Source organism: Salvelinus sp. IW2-2015, linkage group LG5 (assembly GCF_002910315.2).
Source record: "Salvelinus sp. IW2-2015 linkage group LG5, ASM291031v2, whole genome shotgun sequence".
NCBI classification, from domain to species: Eukaryota; Metazoa; Chordata; class Actinopteri; order Salmoniformes; family Salmonidae; genus Salvelinus; species Salvelinus sp. IW2-2015.
This window is the reverse complement of record NC_036844.1, coordinates 4942574-4956435: the sequence shown is the minus strand read 5'-3', so window position 1 is coordinate 4956435 and position 13862 is coordinate 4942574. Positions and strand designations below refer to the sequence as shown.

The 13862-nt window shown below is 43.7% G+C and overlaps 1 protein-coding gene across 2 annotated transcripts in view; it reads right to left on the bottom strand.

Annotated features, from left to right (window-relative positions):
- tnpo1 (transportin 1) overlaps positions 1 to 13862 on the bottom strand; it is a 61393-nt gene that overhangs the window by 29249 nt on the left and 18282 nt on the right. For both annotated transcript variants that reach the window (XR_011479852.1, XM_023987370.2), the window contains exons 6-7: positions 1811 to 1944; positions 705 to 786 (exon numbers count right to left, since the gene is read on the bottom strand). Coding sequence is in view for 1 of the 2 variants with exons in the window: in XM_023987370.2 (XP_023843138.1) it covers positions 705 to 786; positions 1811 to 1944 (216 nt within the window). In the remaining variant the exon portion in view is untranslated. The remainder of the gene's footprint in view (positions 1 to 704; positions 787 to 1810; positions 1945 to 13862) is intronic.

The following is a 13862-nucleotide window of genomic DNA, read 5'->3' as shown; positions in this document are numbered from 1 at the left end:
TATAAAAACACCCTACAGAAWTAAACCAATTTAGAGTATGTAAATCAGATTCCATGTGACCTGTGCCTCTTCTACACCCTCTCACCCCTACAGCTAAAGACAGAGGGACTTTCAACAGCAGCCTTTTCTTTATCCCTTATCCGCCTGCGACATTCTTCTGCCTGTCATGTATTGTCAATGTCACKGTGCTGGGTGCATCTGTCCTCATCCAGGGCCTAGGTGGCTGGAATTTAAGCTCATCRGTGGTTAACCTGATCTACTTCCAACGGCTTACCAGCCCTGATCCAATCGGAGGAATTGGGGTTTGTGTACTGAACTGAAGCTAGGGTAGAACAGTGTTGTGCTGCCTAGAGGCTCAGAGCTAACCCACTGACACACTGCACTGAGAGCTAAGGCCATATACCTGCCTGCATGGATGACGCCTTCTGGGTATTATGGCTGGGATGGGTGTGTGTGTGTGTGATGACGTCTAATGGCCATGTGTGAAGGTCAGCAGAGGTGTTGTGTGTGTCAAGGGGAATATGTGCTAGTTGTGAGTTTGTGCGTGTGGTATATGACTTGTTTGCATAACTTAGGGGGTCACATAAGCCTCATACCACACCATGTGTCTGACTTTGTGGGCATATTAGACAGTTACAGGGCTGTCTGGGGTTTATGGGAGGTCAGAGTGTATAGGTCAGAGGTCACTGCAGGGTCAGACTTGCCTCAATGAAGCCGTCGATGTGCAGCATGAGGGCCTGGGTCCTACTTATGATGAACTGGTTGACGCAGGCGATGGCATGAGACCTGCAACACAACAACATACCCTTTAAAACCTTAACCTCACACAATCCCCTCATCAACGCTGCCTCGGTCTCTGTTCCTCCCCCCACCTCCCTTTTCCCCAGTCTCCTATCTGGGATCTCAGACCATGATAACACCAAAGGATGGATACAAATCAGAGAGAAAGTTTAATCTATAAGCCTGAGGAAAGAGGGATGCGAGGGGCCATTTTGGATCAAAGCGCCTGTGAATATATCTCAACATTATTAATAAATACTTGGCTATGGGTTGTTTTGGGACTGATTAGAGGGGCAAGGTGTTGGCTCCCCCGGGAGTGAAGAGTGGGGGAAAGAGGCAAGGCTGTGAGCAGGGAGAGAGAGGGAGGCACAGTACACTCGTACTAGAGTACAGTCATTCCTTCTAGGGACTTTTGCTTACCACTGTGCTTCAGCTTGCTGTCTGTGGTCTAGGCCAGGTTATTGTAAGGCACTCTGTAGTGTGTCCAAACAAAAATGCATCTTTTGACCAATGGGTAAGATATGTTAATTGTGTAGATACTCCTCTAAAGAAAACCAATGGTCCAAACCGCATGTCTTTATCATAATCTGTTCAAAGGTTATTGGCGTTTTTACCCTTGTAGGATGGCCAAAATTAGGGAAACTAAATCAATGGAGGTCTGACTATATAATAGTCAGCTAGGCTGGATGCTGTACATGAACTGAGGCTAACTGAAAGGCTCACAGTTGAACTAGTCATCTTTCTTCATACAATCCAGGACATAAAACAATATAGGAGGTAAGATGGATATCAATTTTGAGACATGACATGTATTTTCACATTTTATAATACACTTTTCATATTAGTGCACACACCCTACACATTGTGACAAWGGCYGTTGTAAAAAAAAAAAWGCTTTATAAATATATTTGGTTTMATTTGAGTGCCTGATCAGGCGGTAAGGGCTGTTAAGGAACCTCATTGGCCAAGGAGTGAGGACTGAGGGAGAGACGAGGCAGTGAGCAGGGGGAGCAGGAGAGATGGCCAGTACCTGATCTTGGGGCTGCTGTGCTTRAAGAACTGCAGGAACTTTGGGATCATGACATTGAGCGGACGGTCCAACATGTCACTGTCCAAGACCTCTGCGGAGTCCTCGCAGATTTTCTGAAGAGCTCCAAACGCCCCCTAAAAGATAAAGGGGTGGAGAGAGAAAGAGTGAGAGAGAGAGAGGAGGAAGGGATAGAGAGATGAAAATGGAGGAGGTGAAGGGTTAACTAATATGTTTCAGGGTCAGACAGTCGCCTCAAAGACAGGAGATGGAGCAGAGACCATATGGACAGTAAACATGTCATCAATCCTGAGTCAACCTATAAAAAAGGAYAAGTACTATATCTAACGTCAGCACAAGGATAAACACATAAACCGGACCCGGCTGACCAATTTGGAAATGAACAGCAGGAGGTATTGATGAATTTGACGGTTAAACATAAAAACAGCTACAGTACAGGCCTAGTCATGTGAGAGGCAGTCAGTGTGTACTGTAGTCACTCTATAACGACTAAAGTAAAGAAAGTGTTCACCATAAAAGTCAACAGCGCTTCCGTCATACACACAGTATGATGATGATGCATACACAGTATGACACGCACTAGCAGTGAGYACACACACACACTAAACGGAGTCCAGCAGGTGTCCACTTGGCAGAGCAGCTAGATATACACTACCAAAAGTATGTGGACACCTGCTTGTCGAACATCTCATTCCAAAATCATGGGAATTAATATGGAGTTGGTCCCCCCCCCCCCTTGCTGCTATAACAGCCATGGAAACCCATCGCAAGAAGCTCCCGACGAACAGTTCGTTGCCGACACCTGTCAGCAACGGGCGTGTCTGAAATAGCCGAATTCAATCATTTGAAGGGGTGTCCACATTCTATTGTATACATAGTGTATCAATGAGAGCCATACGAGCACGTGTCTATGCACTAAGCTTGACTACTCTACAGGAGTGTGTTCATTTACACACTTAAAATATGGATTATTTTCTCCCAACCGCTGTCACTCAATGCCATTGAGCCCACAACTAGCAAACATCACAGCAGTCCACTATATACAGTGCCTTCAGAAAGTATTCACACCCCTAGACTTTTYCCACATTTTGTTGCGTTACAGCGTGAATTTAAAATGGATTACATTTAGAGTTGACACTGGCCTACACACAATACCCCATAATGTCAAAGMGGAATTGTGGTTTYCAAAATGTTTACAAATKAATAACAAATGTAAAGCTGAAATGTCTTGAGTAAGTATTCAACCCCTTTGTTATGGCAAGCCTAAACMATTTCAGRAGTACACATTTTCTTAAATCACATTATAAGCTGCATGGACTCTGCATGCAATAATAGTGTCATTATTTTTTGAATGACTACCTTATCTGTGTACTCCACACATACAATTATCTCTAAGGTCCCTCAGTCGAGCAGTGCATTTCAAACAAAGACCAGGGAGGTTTTCCAATGCCTCGCCAAGAAAGGCACCTACTGGTAGATAGGTATAAAAAAAAAGCAGATATTGAATATCCCTTTGAGCATGGTGAAGTTATTAAATTACACTTTGGATGGTGTATCAATACACCCAATCACTACAAATATACAGGTTTCCTTCCTAACTCAGTTGCCTGTGAGGAAGGAAACCGCTCAGTGACTTCACCATGAGGCCAATGGGGACTTTAAAACAGTTAGGGAGTTTAATTGCCGTGATAGGAGAAAACTGAGGATGGATCAACAACATTGTAGTTACTCCACAATACTAACCTAATTGACAGAGTGAAAAGGAAGCCTGTACAAAATACAAATATTCCAAAACATGCATCCTGTTTGCAACAAGGCACTAAAGTAATACTGCAAAAAATGTGGCTAAGCAATACATTTTTTGTCCTGAATACAAAGTGTTATGTTTGGGGCAAATCCAATACAACACATTACTGAGTACCACTCTTGATATTTTCAAACATAGTGGTGGCTGCATCATGCTATGGGTAAACTTGTAATCGTTAAGGACTGGGGAGTTTTTCAGGATAAAAAAGAAACGGAATGGAGCTAAGCACAGGCAAAACCCTAGAGGAAAACCTGTGTCTGCTTTCCACCAGACACTGGGCTATAAATTCACCTTTCAGCAGGCCAAATCTACACTGGAGATGCTTACCAAGAAAACTGTGAATGTTCCTGAGTGGCCGAGTTACAGTTGACTTAAATCTACATGAAAATCCATGGCAAGACCTGAAAATGGTTGTCTAGCAATGATCAACAACCAATTTGACAGAGTTTGAAGATTTAAAAAAATATGCACATATTGCACAATCCTGGTGTGCAAAGCTCTTAGAGACTTATCCTGAAAGACTCACAGCTGTAATCGCTGTGAAAAGTATTGACTTAGGGGTCTGAATACTTATGTAAATGAGATATTTCTAGATTTCATTTTCAATACATTTGCTAACATTTCTAAAAACATGCTTTCACTGTCATTGTAGGGCAATGTGTGTCGATGGGTGAGATTTTTTTTTTAAAATACATTTTGAATTCAGGCTATAACAACAAAACGTGGAATAAGTCAAGGGTTATGAATACTTTCTGAAGGCAATGTACACACAAATAAGCACAAGCCCCTTGAAAAGCGCCATTGTCTAAATCTAACGAGGACATTGATGACGTAAGCCTGCATCATGTTTAAATGCAGCTGATGATTTGCAGTTCTGTCTATAAATAATGATAACGCAGCCCAGGGAAAAATATATTCTGGGATTGACGGCAGTGGCAGACAAATATGCCGTCAGTCACACATTACCCACACGGAGAGGAATGCAACAAAGACCACGGCGGCCGTGGCAGCGGTGCTGTCTGAGGGCCGTTTCCTAGGTAACCATTTCCAGGGCGGGGGCTCTTTCCTTCCATCCAGTCAGCTTAGAGACTGAGACCGAGACGATGTGGTTAAAGAAAAGATAAGGTTTCTGTCTGTATGAGAGACAGCCGGTCCAACCAAGGTTAAACCAAGGTCAGCAATGATCTAGCTTACAAGGAAGTGGATGCAGCCTATTAGGATGGAGACTGTGTATCCAGGCACTCCGCGTTGCGTTGTCCATAAGAACAGCCCTTAGCTGTGGTATATTTGCCATATACCACACCTCCTCAGGCCTTATTGTTTAATTGTTAAAATTCATTTCTGATTGGTTAGAAGGACATTCTAGAACGGACATTATATTTACTGTAGATACACGGGACAGCACTTTCTCAAATCAGACACTGCTGATCTGTCTGATTTGATCGGTCTGAACTTGCAAACGCTCATGGGATTGCTAAAAATAAAGTTTGGCCAGTTTCTAAACCTATAGACCTGATGACGTGCTTCTGAACATGAGCTTAGCAAGTGTAGCACATAGGGATTTGTGACGTGTACTCCTCRGCCTTAAAAACGTCCTGCTTGCGTCGCCTCATTATCTAGCTTTTGCGGTGGCGCGATCGGCTGAGACGCCTGAGGGGGGTGGCCACGTGTGTTTGTGAAGCGGAGGACCCGAGTTTGCGCCAGGTACGGGCCGAAACGAGGGGAAGGGGTACTCGCTAAGCAAGCAGTGTGAAGGCGTTTACACTAGCCGACGTCGCCATGACATCGTCTACAAATGTAAAATCGGAGATTTCTATTGAGGAAGCCGTTTCCYCATACTGCTACAATATGCTGCCCTAACTAGGGGTGTGAACGTTTAAACGACATGGGGATCGTTAACATAAAAGCACAGTCCGGTTAACACAAAACGACCACTAACAGGCTCCGATCATCATCATCATCATCGGAAAAATAAATGCTGTAACATTAGTAGGAGATATGCATCTTTCAATTGATTTGCCACGTATAGAAAGCGCGCCGCACGTCGTCGTAGTTATCTGTAAGAAAAATGGCAGAGAGTGAGACAGTCCTGTATGGCAATACGCTACTTTGAGAAGTTACAYGAGAGGGTGATGAAATGCAAACTTCGCRWWGTGGAATTGAGCTACAGTGGCAGTACAGGTGCAATGCTGAAAGGGATGACAACCCGTTGCTGCCAGAAGTGCGATAAGGAAYGGAGTGAGACAAATCCCAGCGCCGATTACATAAATGATTGCAGTAATGCAGTTGATATGCAGCCAATGTGAGGATGTCGGCTTTAATACCCTAATGRCATATCTAGAAACTAGCCTTGCTAAACATTGAGACAGGGCTCCCGAATGGCGCAGCGGTCTAAGGCACTGCATCTCAGTGCTAGAGGTGTCACTAGAGACTCCGGTTCGATTCCAGGCTGTATTACAACTGGCCGTGACTGGGAGTTCCATAGCGCTGCGCACAATTGGCCCAGCGTCGTCCGGGTTATGGTTTGGCCGGGGTAGGCCGTCATTGTAAATAAGAATTTATTGTTAACCGACTTGCCTAGTTAATTAAATAAAAGGTTTWKAAAAAATAAATGTTAGACGTCTATGAATACGCTGTCATACATCACTGCAACGAGCAATCACATTGATGAGAAGTGGAACATGAAGTAGGTACTGGCAACTGAGAACGTGGAGTAGAGGCACACAACAGAGAACCTACAACAACATTAATACCACAGCACTGAGTGGGTGTGGGACAGCAGTAAGGTGTGTGCCGTCCGGTAAGGTTTCCACAGTCCAAATTGTTTTTGGGGTGGGCTATATCATAAACATGTATTCATTTAAGGTTAGGCATAAGGTTAGCAGTGTGATTAGGGTTAGGGTTTAAAGGGTCTTAAGGGTAAAAAAAAAAAAATGACCGCCACTATGTTTAACAGCAGAGAAAACCCCCTAGATTATATTTTTCAACTTGACTTTTCCTAGAGTGTCCCCAACATTAGAAAAAGTGAAACATCGCCTTCGTTCATATTTACATGAAAGCTGTACTCCACCAGGGTACAAAGATTGTCTTAGCGTCATTTTTGACCCGGCAGTTCTAAAATCATTTACACACCACAAAAACCACAAAAGACACACACGCACAATGAGACATTTAGATTGTGTGCTACTGATTGGACTCAGACAAAACWAAAACTCTTGTGCATGTGCAGCACTTCCCCTCAGCGACCCCAGACGACTCAAGTTCACAGACAAAATAAAAACTATTTGACAAAATAAACAAAGTTTCAGGCAAAATAAACATTTCTTGAAAGCGTTGTTTACTAACGGGGAATGCAGTCAGAGGCTATAAAGGTGCTGCAGATGACAGTCCCYCCAGTTCTCTCTTTGCTGAAGCCATGAGTGCACTTTTCAGTGCCCAACAGGTCGTAGACCGGATTTATTAAGATGTCCAGGAGAAACACGAGAACAATGATTTAGGAGGAGGAGGTGGTATCTGAAGAAGAAGATGGGGAAGAATACAACCCAGAGCACGATGCATCATCTTCAGATGAAGAAGATATACCCCAAGCTGAAAGAACAGCAAAATAACATGGTCCTTGTCACCATATGACAACCAGGGCAGGATGGCAGCACAAAATGTCCCCAGGGCCCCCAAGGATGACCCCAGGGCCCACAAGACAGCAGTTGCCCATGTCCAGGACATCGCCTCAACATTCTACATGTTCATCACAAAAGCCATCGGGAAAAAATCATCCTGGAAATGACAAATTATATGGAGACAACTGGAAAAGGATGGATGAGATTGACCTGCATAGGGCTACTAATCTTAGCGGGTGTGTATAGGTCCTGAGGCGAGGCTAYATGTAGTCTCTGGGATGCAGAGAGTGGAAGGGCGATTTTCCGTGCCACGATGCCACAGTCTTTCACACRTTCTCAAGAATGCTACGATTTGATAACAGTGAGTCAAGACCTGCAAGACGTGTAAGAGACAAACTGACGGCCATAAGAGAGGTCTGGGAGAAGTGGTGGAGCGTCTGCCATACCTCTACAACCCTGGGCCTAAGTAACAGTGGATGAGCAACTGGTTCATTCAGAGGTAACATTTTTATTTGCATATCTGTAACGTAAGTGATTTTCACTGTTCATTTTATAATGTATTGCTGTAATATCATTGATTTATGTGATTGTTTTCTGTGACACTGATACAAATACTGATAGTAATCTCTTTTGTCAAAAGGTTGCTGTCCTTTCCGGCAGTATATGCCCAGCAAAGTATGGCATCAAGATATGGGTGGCCTGTGACGCACAATCCAGCTACGCTTGGAAGATGCAAGTCTACACAGGGAAGCCGAGCAGTGGAGGCCGGAGAAGAACCAGGGGATGTGGGTTGTGCTTGATGTGACAGATGGACTGAGGGGCACAATGTCCCATGTAACAAATTCTTCACCTCTTATGAACTCAGCAGCAGCTCCTGAAGAGGAAGACCACCATGGTTAGCACAGTTAGAAAGAACAAGCCTGAGGTCCCCCTGCAGTCCTCGCAACAAGAGGGAGAGAGGCCTTCTCATCAAAGTTGGCCTTCACCCCCACTCTAGTTTCTGACCTCCCAAAGAGGAACAAGAATGTGGTCCTCCTGAGCACACTGCACAAAACGGCTGAGATCAGTGATCGTGAGGACAGGAAGACAGCCATCATCCTGGACTACAATCACAACAAAGGATGCGTGGACAACCTGGACAAGGTGATTGGAACTTACAGCTGCAGGAGGATGACTGATTGCCCGCTGGCCACTGGTCATCCTTCATAACATCATTGATGTGTCCTCATACAATGCCTTTGTGATATGGAACAAGATCAACCCTACCTGGATGCCTGATAAGCGGAACAAGAGGGTGTTCCTGGAGCAGCTGGGAAAGGCACTTGTAACCCCACACATTCAAAGAAAGGAGCGCCTCCCCCGCACAGCAGCCTCTGTAGCACTTGTGAAAGCTGTTCAGGGGGTTGAATCTTGTCCTGATCCACCTGAGGCTGCAGCAGGCAAGAGGTGATGATATTCTGCCCCCCAAAGAAGGACTGTAAAACAAATACTATGTGCTGCACATGTGAGAAATACATCTGCAAAGTCCATGCACACACACTTGCATACTGTCCTACATGTGCTAATTAGAGTTGATTGATTTATGTTCACGTTTTTGTTTTGTATCTATTATCTTATTTATACACCTTGTGGGTATAAAGTATTTTGTAGTTKAATTCCTTATTGTACAGTATATAAGAATATATCACAATGTTGCCAAAAAAGTTCAAGACTTATCAATTCCCTTCAATAAAATGCATTCAAAACTACTTTCTGCACATTTCTGCTACTTTCTTAGGCTATAGAAGTGCTCTCTTTTGCCAAAGAGCTTTTTTTTTATTTTAATTTTATTTTTTACACCTATGCAGTACCTTTAGCAATAATAATAAACCAGTACTTTAGTAAAGAAAATAATTATGACGGGTGTGTTGTCATAAAAACGAGTGGTGTCCACTGATTAAATGCAGTCTTTCTGCATTGTGAAGAGGGAAAACCCAGATATTCAAAGTCTGATGAATGACAGGTTGTTTCTTCATGCAAAACAGATTTGGGGTTTAACATTCAATTAAGCTGCTTTATTTTATGGGTTTAGTGAAGGCGGGTAATTTTTTACCCTTAGAACAAGGAGAGTATACAGAATATTAAGACTACACAAGGGTTAAGAATAGAAAATATAGAAATACACAGGCTGCCGAGTGGTGCAGCGGTCTAAGACACTGCAGTGCAAGAGGTGTCACTACAGTCCCTGGTTCGATTCCAGGCTGTATCACATCTGGCCGTGATTGGGGCGGAAGGTAGCCTAGTGGTTAGAGCGTTGAGCCAGTAACCGAAAGGTTTCTAGATCGAATACCAGAGCTGACAAGGTAAAAATCTGTCGTTCTGCCCCTGAACAAGGCAATTAACCCACTGTGCCTAGGCCGTCATTGTAAATGAGAATTTGTTCTTAACGGACTTGCCTAGTTAAATTTTAAAAAACAGGCTTTATGACTTTGTGGCTGTGGCAACTGGTGACGACCGGTAGGTAGTAGCCAGGACAGCAGTAGATTGAACTGCATTGCCCCCTAGCGGTCATACGTAGAACCACTTCTGAACTGTGAACTCGTCATTTAACTTTTTGCATTTTTATATGGCACTTTAAACATTAAGACAAAATGTACATCCCTAGTCCTAACATTCGAAAAGTTTACCAATATTACGGTCGCCCACTGAATCCCCTTTCATCCCCAAAAGAGTCTGAGTTAATCTTAACCAAAAACTATAAACCTGTAGCTAATATTTACGTTTTTCTGCACGAGCAAGTCTTCACTACCTAACTCTACATCTAGCTAAGGTGTTTTGTGGTGGTACAAAATCAGTTATGAAATTCAAAATGTGCGAGAAAACTAGCTAGTATCTGCTTGCTGGCTGAACCAGTCTCAAATCAATCCATGAAACGAAAAGGGAGGGATACCAGCAACACCAGTTCACACATGCACCCTCTAGCTAGTTAGCGCAGAAGTTGTAGCTAATGCACAAAAGATGTTTCATGATTTCAACACAACGTTATCACGTTGGCCAACTGTTACAAAGTAGCGAGTCACAGTCCCAGCTTCTGTCAGTGTCAAATACATGGCAATTTTTGAGAACAGTCCCATGGTGCCGGTCAACTTCATCAACAAGCTGGCAAACTAGCTACCGTCTGGACATTCAAACCAGCTTGCTCCGCTGATCGAGCATGGTTTTACGCCGGTGCGTCATAGCTACTAAGGGCGAGAGCGGAGCGATTTTCRGAATTAGGAACTAGYGTTTGSCGTTTTATGAATTCCAAGTCCTAAAAGACAGATCGGTTGAGGGACGAGCAGCGCGTAGGAGTGACGACATCCGACGTGAGACAATGCACGGGACAGTTGGAAAAGATATAGGACACCTCCRAAGCAGTTCCAACAAYAGGCACCTTTKTACCGTTCTAAAGCACTACACCATGCAGAACATACTTGCTACAAAGTTACAGAAATCTAAACAACCACCGCACAAACTGAAATTGGATTAATTGTAAATGAAGGTCCAACCAGGAAAAACTTAGCTAGCATTCATTAATTCATTTATTTTTGCACAAACATATTTTTTGCAGCTTCTGATGACTGGGACAGGTATGTGTGTGTGTGTGTGTGTGTGTGCGTGTGCAAGCAGCAGATAAAGCGGGAGGGCGGTCAGACTAAGATCACATTCCAATGAACCTGGACAGTCCTTGTAAGACTAAGAGCCTTGCTGTGGAAATGTGCAAGAATTACAACTAAGCAAAAGAATCGGAGCCTGTTGAGAGGAGAGAGAAAGGGATTATATAAAAAATAAATGTTATTACTCCTTTATCCTCTGTTAGAAAGCTATGTTCAGACAACATGGTAGAGTATACAGTACAATGTACAGTGTCGGAATGAGCAAGCGCTTGGTTGTTCGGTCAGTTCGACAGGAACACACCAGCACCTTCCAACCGCCCGTTAATCACCACAGTAAAAACTGCTCTCCAGCAAAAACTAAATTAAGCAATCAGCCAATATTCTATAAGCATGAGGTGACATCCCACACACATACCTGCTCTGGTCTTTTTATAGAGTGAGGGGCGAAAGGGGAAGAGGGGGAAAGGGGTGACAGAGGAGAACAGGAACAAGGGGAAATAGGAGAGAGGGGTAGAGAGAAGAGAGAGGTATATTAAGGGCCCCTCAGACTGCTGTGACAAGATACAGAACAGGTTCGGACGTGGACCGCGGTCGTAGTGACTTATTTTTATTTTTGGAACAATCTTCAAAATGTTTTTAAAAATGTGATGTTTTGGTGCCTCTAGGCCAATTCAGAAAGCTGATTGAGGACCTTATTACTAACGAACGTGTTTATGACAGTGTTTTTCCTTTCTGCTTTCGTTTTGTATTTACATTTGGATGTGTGCACTTTCTGTAATTCAGGGCTCATCTGTAAAAGAGACCTTGGTCTCAGTATGACTCCCTGATAAAAAATAAAAGGTTAAAAGAAAGAAAATGAAGGCTATGGCATTTAGGGAAAAKACCATTTGGCATGTTGCCCTGCTGTGTGCTCACTGCCAGACTCCTAATGGTACAGTCAAGTTCAAAAAAGCTAAAACAATCATGTGACATCACGATGTTGTCACCATCRACGATGGCTGTCAAACATCGGTCGATAGACGATGCAATCGTAAAATTGCCAAACCTAGTTCGCATTCCATACTGCGGTAGAGTCTACTCAGCTCACAGGGATCTCAGTGCAGACAGAGGGACTGAGATTCATCTAATACTTGGGAGAGCAGGAGAGGGATAAACGCAGACAATGAGACTGCAGCACAGAAACTCAAGATTGTGTCTGAGAGCACTGCAGATTTCAACAGAAATATAGTCTGCGTGCAATGCGGATTGTAACACGCACAGCTCAAAACTGCAGTGTGTGATGTGGATAATCTAGTAATAGGCTAGCCGCTAAAGGATCATCTTTATGTATAAACACATAAAAGACACACTGCTCATAGCCAAAACCAGAGCCACGCCACCCAGTGCCAATAGCACTGCCTGTGAGGCCCAGTAGACTTCGAGGTCGTCAACTCCCATCACGTAATATGCTACCCAGAGCCCTGTACCACGCAGAGCTGTTAGGACCACTGCCAACSAGCTCAGTCAGTGGAATGCCTTTTTTACAGACACACACACACACACACAAATGTACCAGTCAGCTAGAATTTACAAGTCCAACGGCTGTCTGTAACATGACCCGGCTGAGGCTCATCCATATGCTCTGAATAACGCACATCAATCACTGACATATTAACAGTAGGCCTAATGCGCTACACGCATACTATTTATATTCTCTGATGAGATGCAACTACTCTTTCAGCAAATTAAAAAACAGCAGAACTAGGCTACGCAGATCTCAAGGCGACGCTTCTAAACCGACTGATGAGATTCCTCTMGCCGGGTACACCAAACCCTGGGAGTACCCGCCCGTCTGCCTGAAGAGTATTACCAAAACCAAATCACAGCTCACTCCAGCTCCACCGCAGAGAATAACTGAGCTAAATCTCTGCTTCTGAACCAGCTCTGTGTTGGAGGAACAACCCTGTGGCAAGAGTGAGAACCATTGTGCAGGCTGTCCTTTGGGCTGTCTGCCAGGCCCAGGTGTACTGGTCAACTCGATCTCCCGTCGGCTTTACTTGGATTCCCTTTGATGAGTCCAGATTGTGTCCCGTTGAAGATAGCACTGGGGCATATTTAAGTGTTAGACTATAAGAGTGATCCATGCTTCCATGGTMAATTATCAATGGCATGCAGCTTGTGTAGATCTGAATGAGCCATTGACACACACACAGGTTCAAAGAGATGTTAAAAAGGAAGTGGAGACACCAATCTGTCATCAAGCCAAGATTAGGTCATTCTGAAGTACAAAGGTCATGTGCTGTCTGAGTCCAATCAACACTACACACAAGTGAGTAAGAAGAAAATGAGAGGGTATGTCTGGGCTTTACTGTAAGTGAATGCACGTAGGGGTGTGAGCTCACCTGTCTGTGTGTGTCGTGTCTGCCTCTCTGTGTGTGTGTGTGTCGTGTCTGCCTCTCTGTGTGTGTGTGTGTGTGTCCTTGAGAACAGTGATCCCCAGCCACACATCTGTATGGAGGCTGCTGTCCAGCGTGTATATTAGGGCTGGAAATTGCCAGGGATGATATCACGATACTTAGGTGCCGATACGATATATTGGATTCTCATGTTTTTCTATATGTATTGCGAGTTGATATTGCGTATTTATTGCAATTTGATGTTCCAAATATATTGCTCACTATATGTCTGCCGCAGAGACAAGAGAAAATAATTGCTGAAAACATGTTGACGCACTATTTAAAAAGAAGAAGATTGAGAACAAGCTATTTGATGAAAAATAGTGGAGTTGGAACAGGTACAGCAGACTAGTGCTTGCGAACACAACATTTTGATATATATATATATTTTTTATTACAAATCGATAGTGAGAGTCAAAGCATCAATATAATATAATGACATTTAACTGTGTCAATTCCCCCCTCCCCCCATCACTAGTGTATGTGAAGAACTCTGTGTGTGTGTGTGTGTGTGTGTGTGTGTGTGTGTGTGTGTGTGTG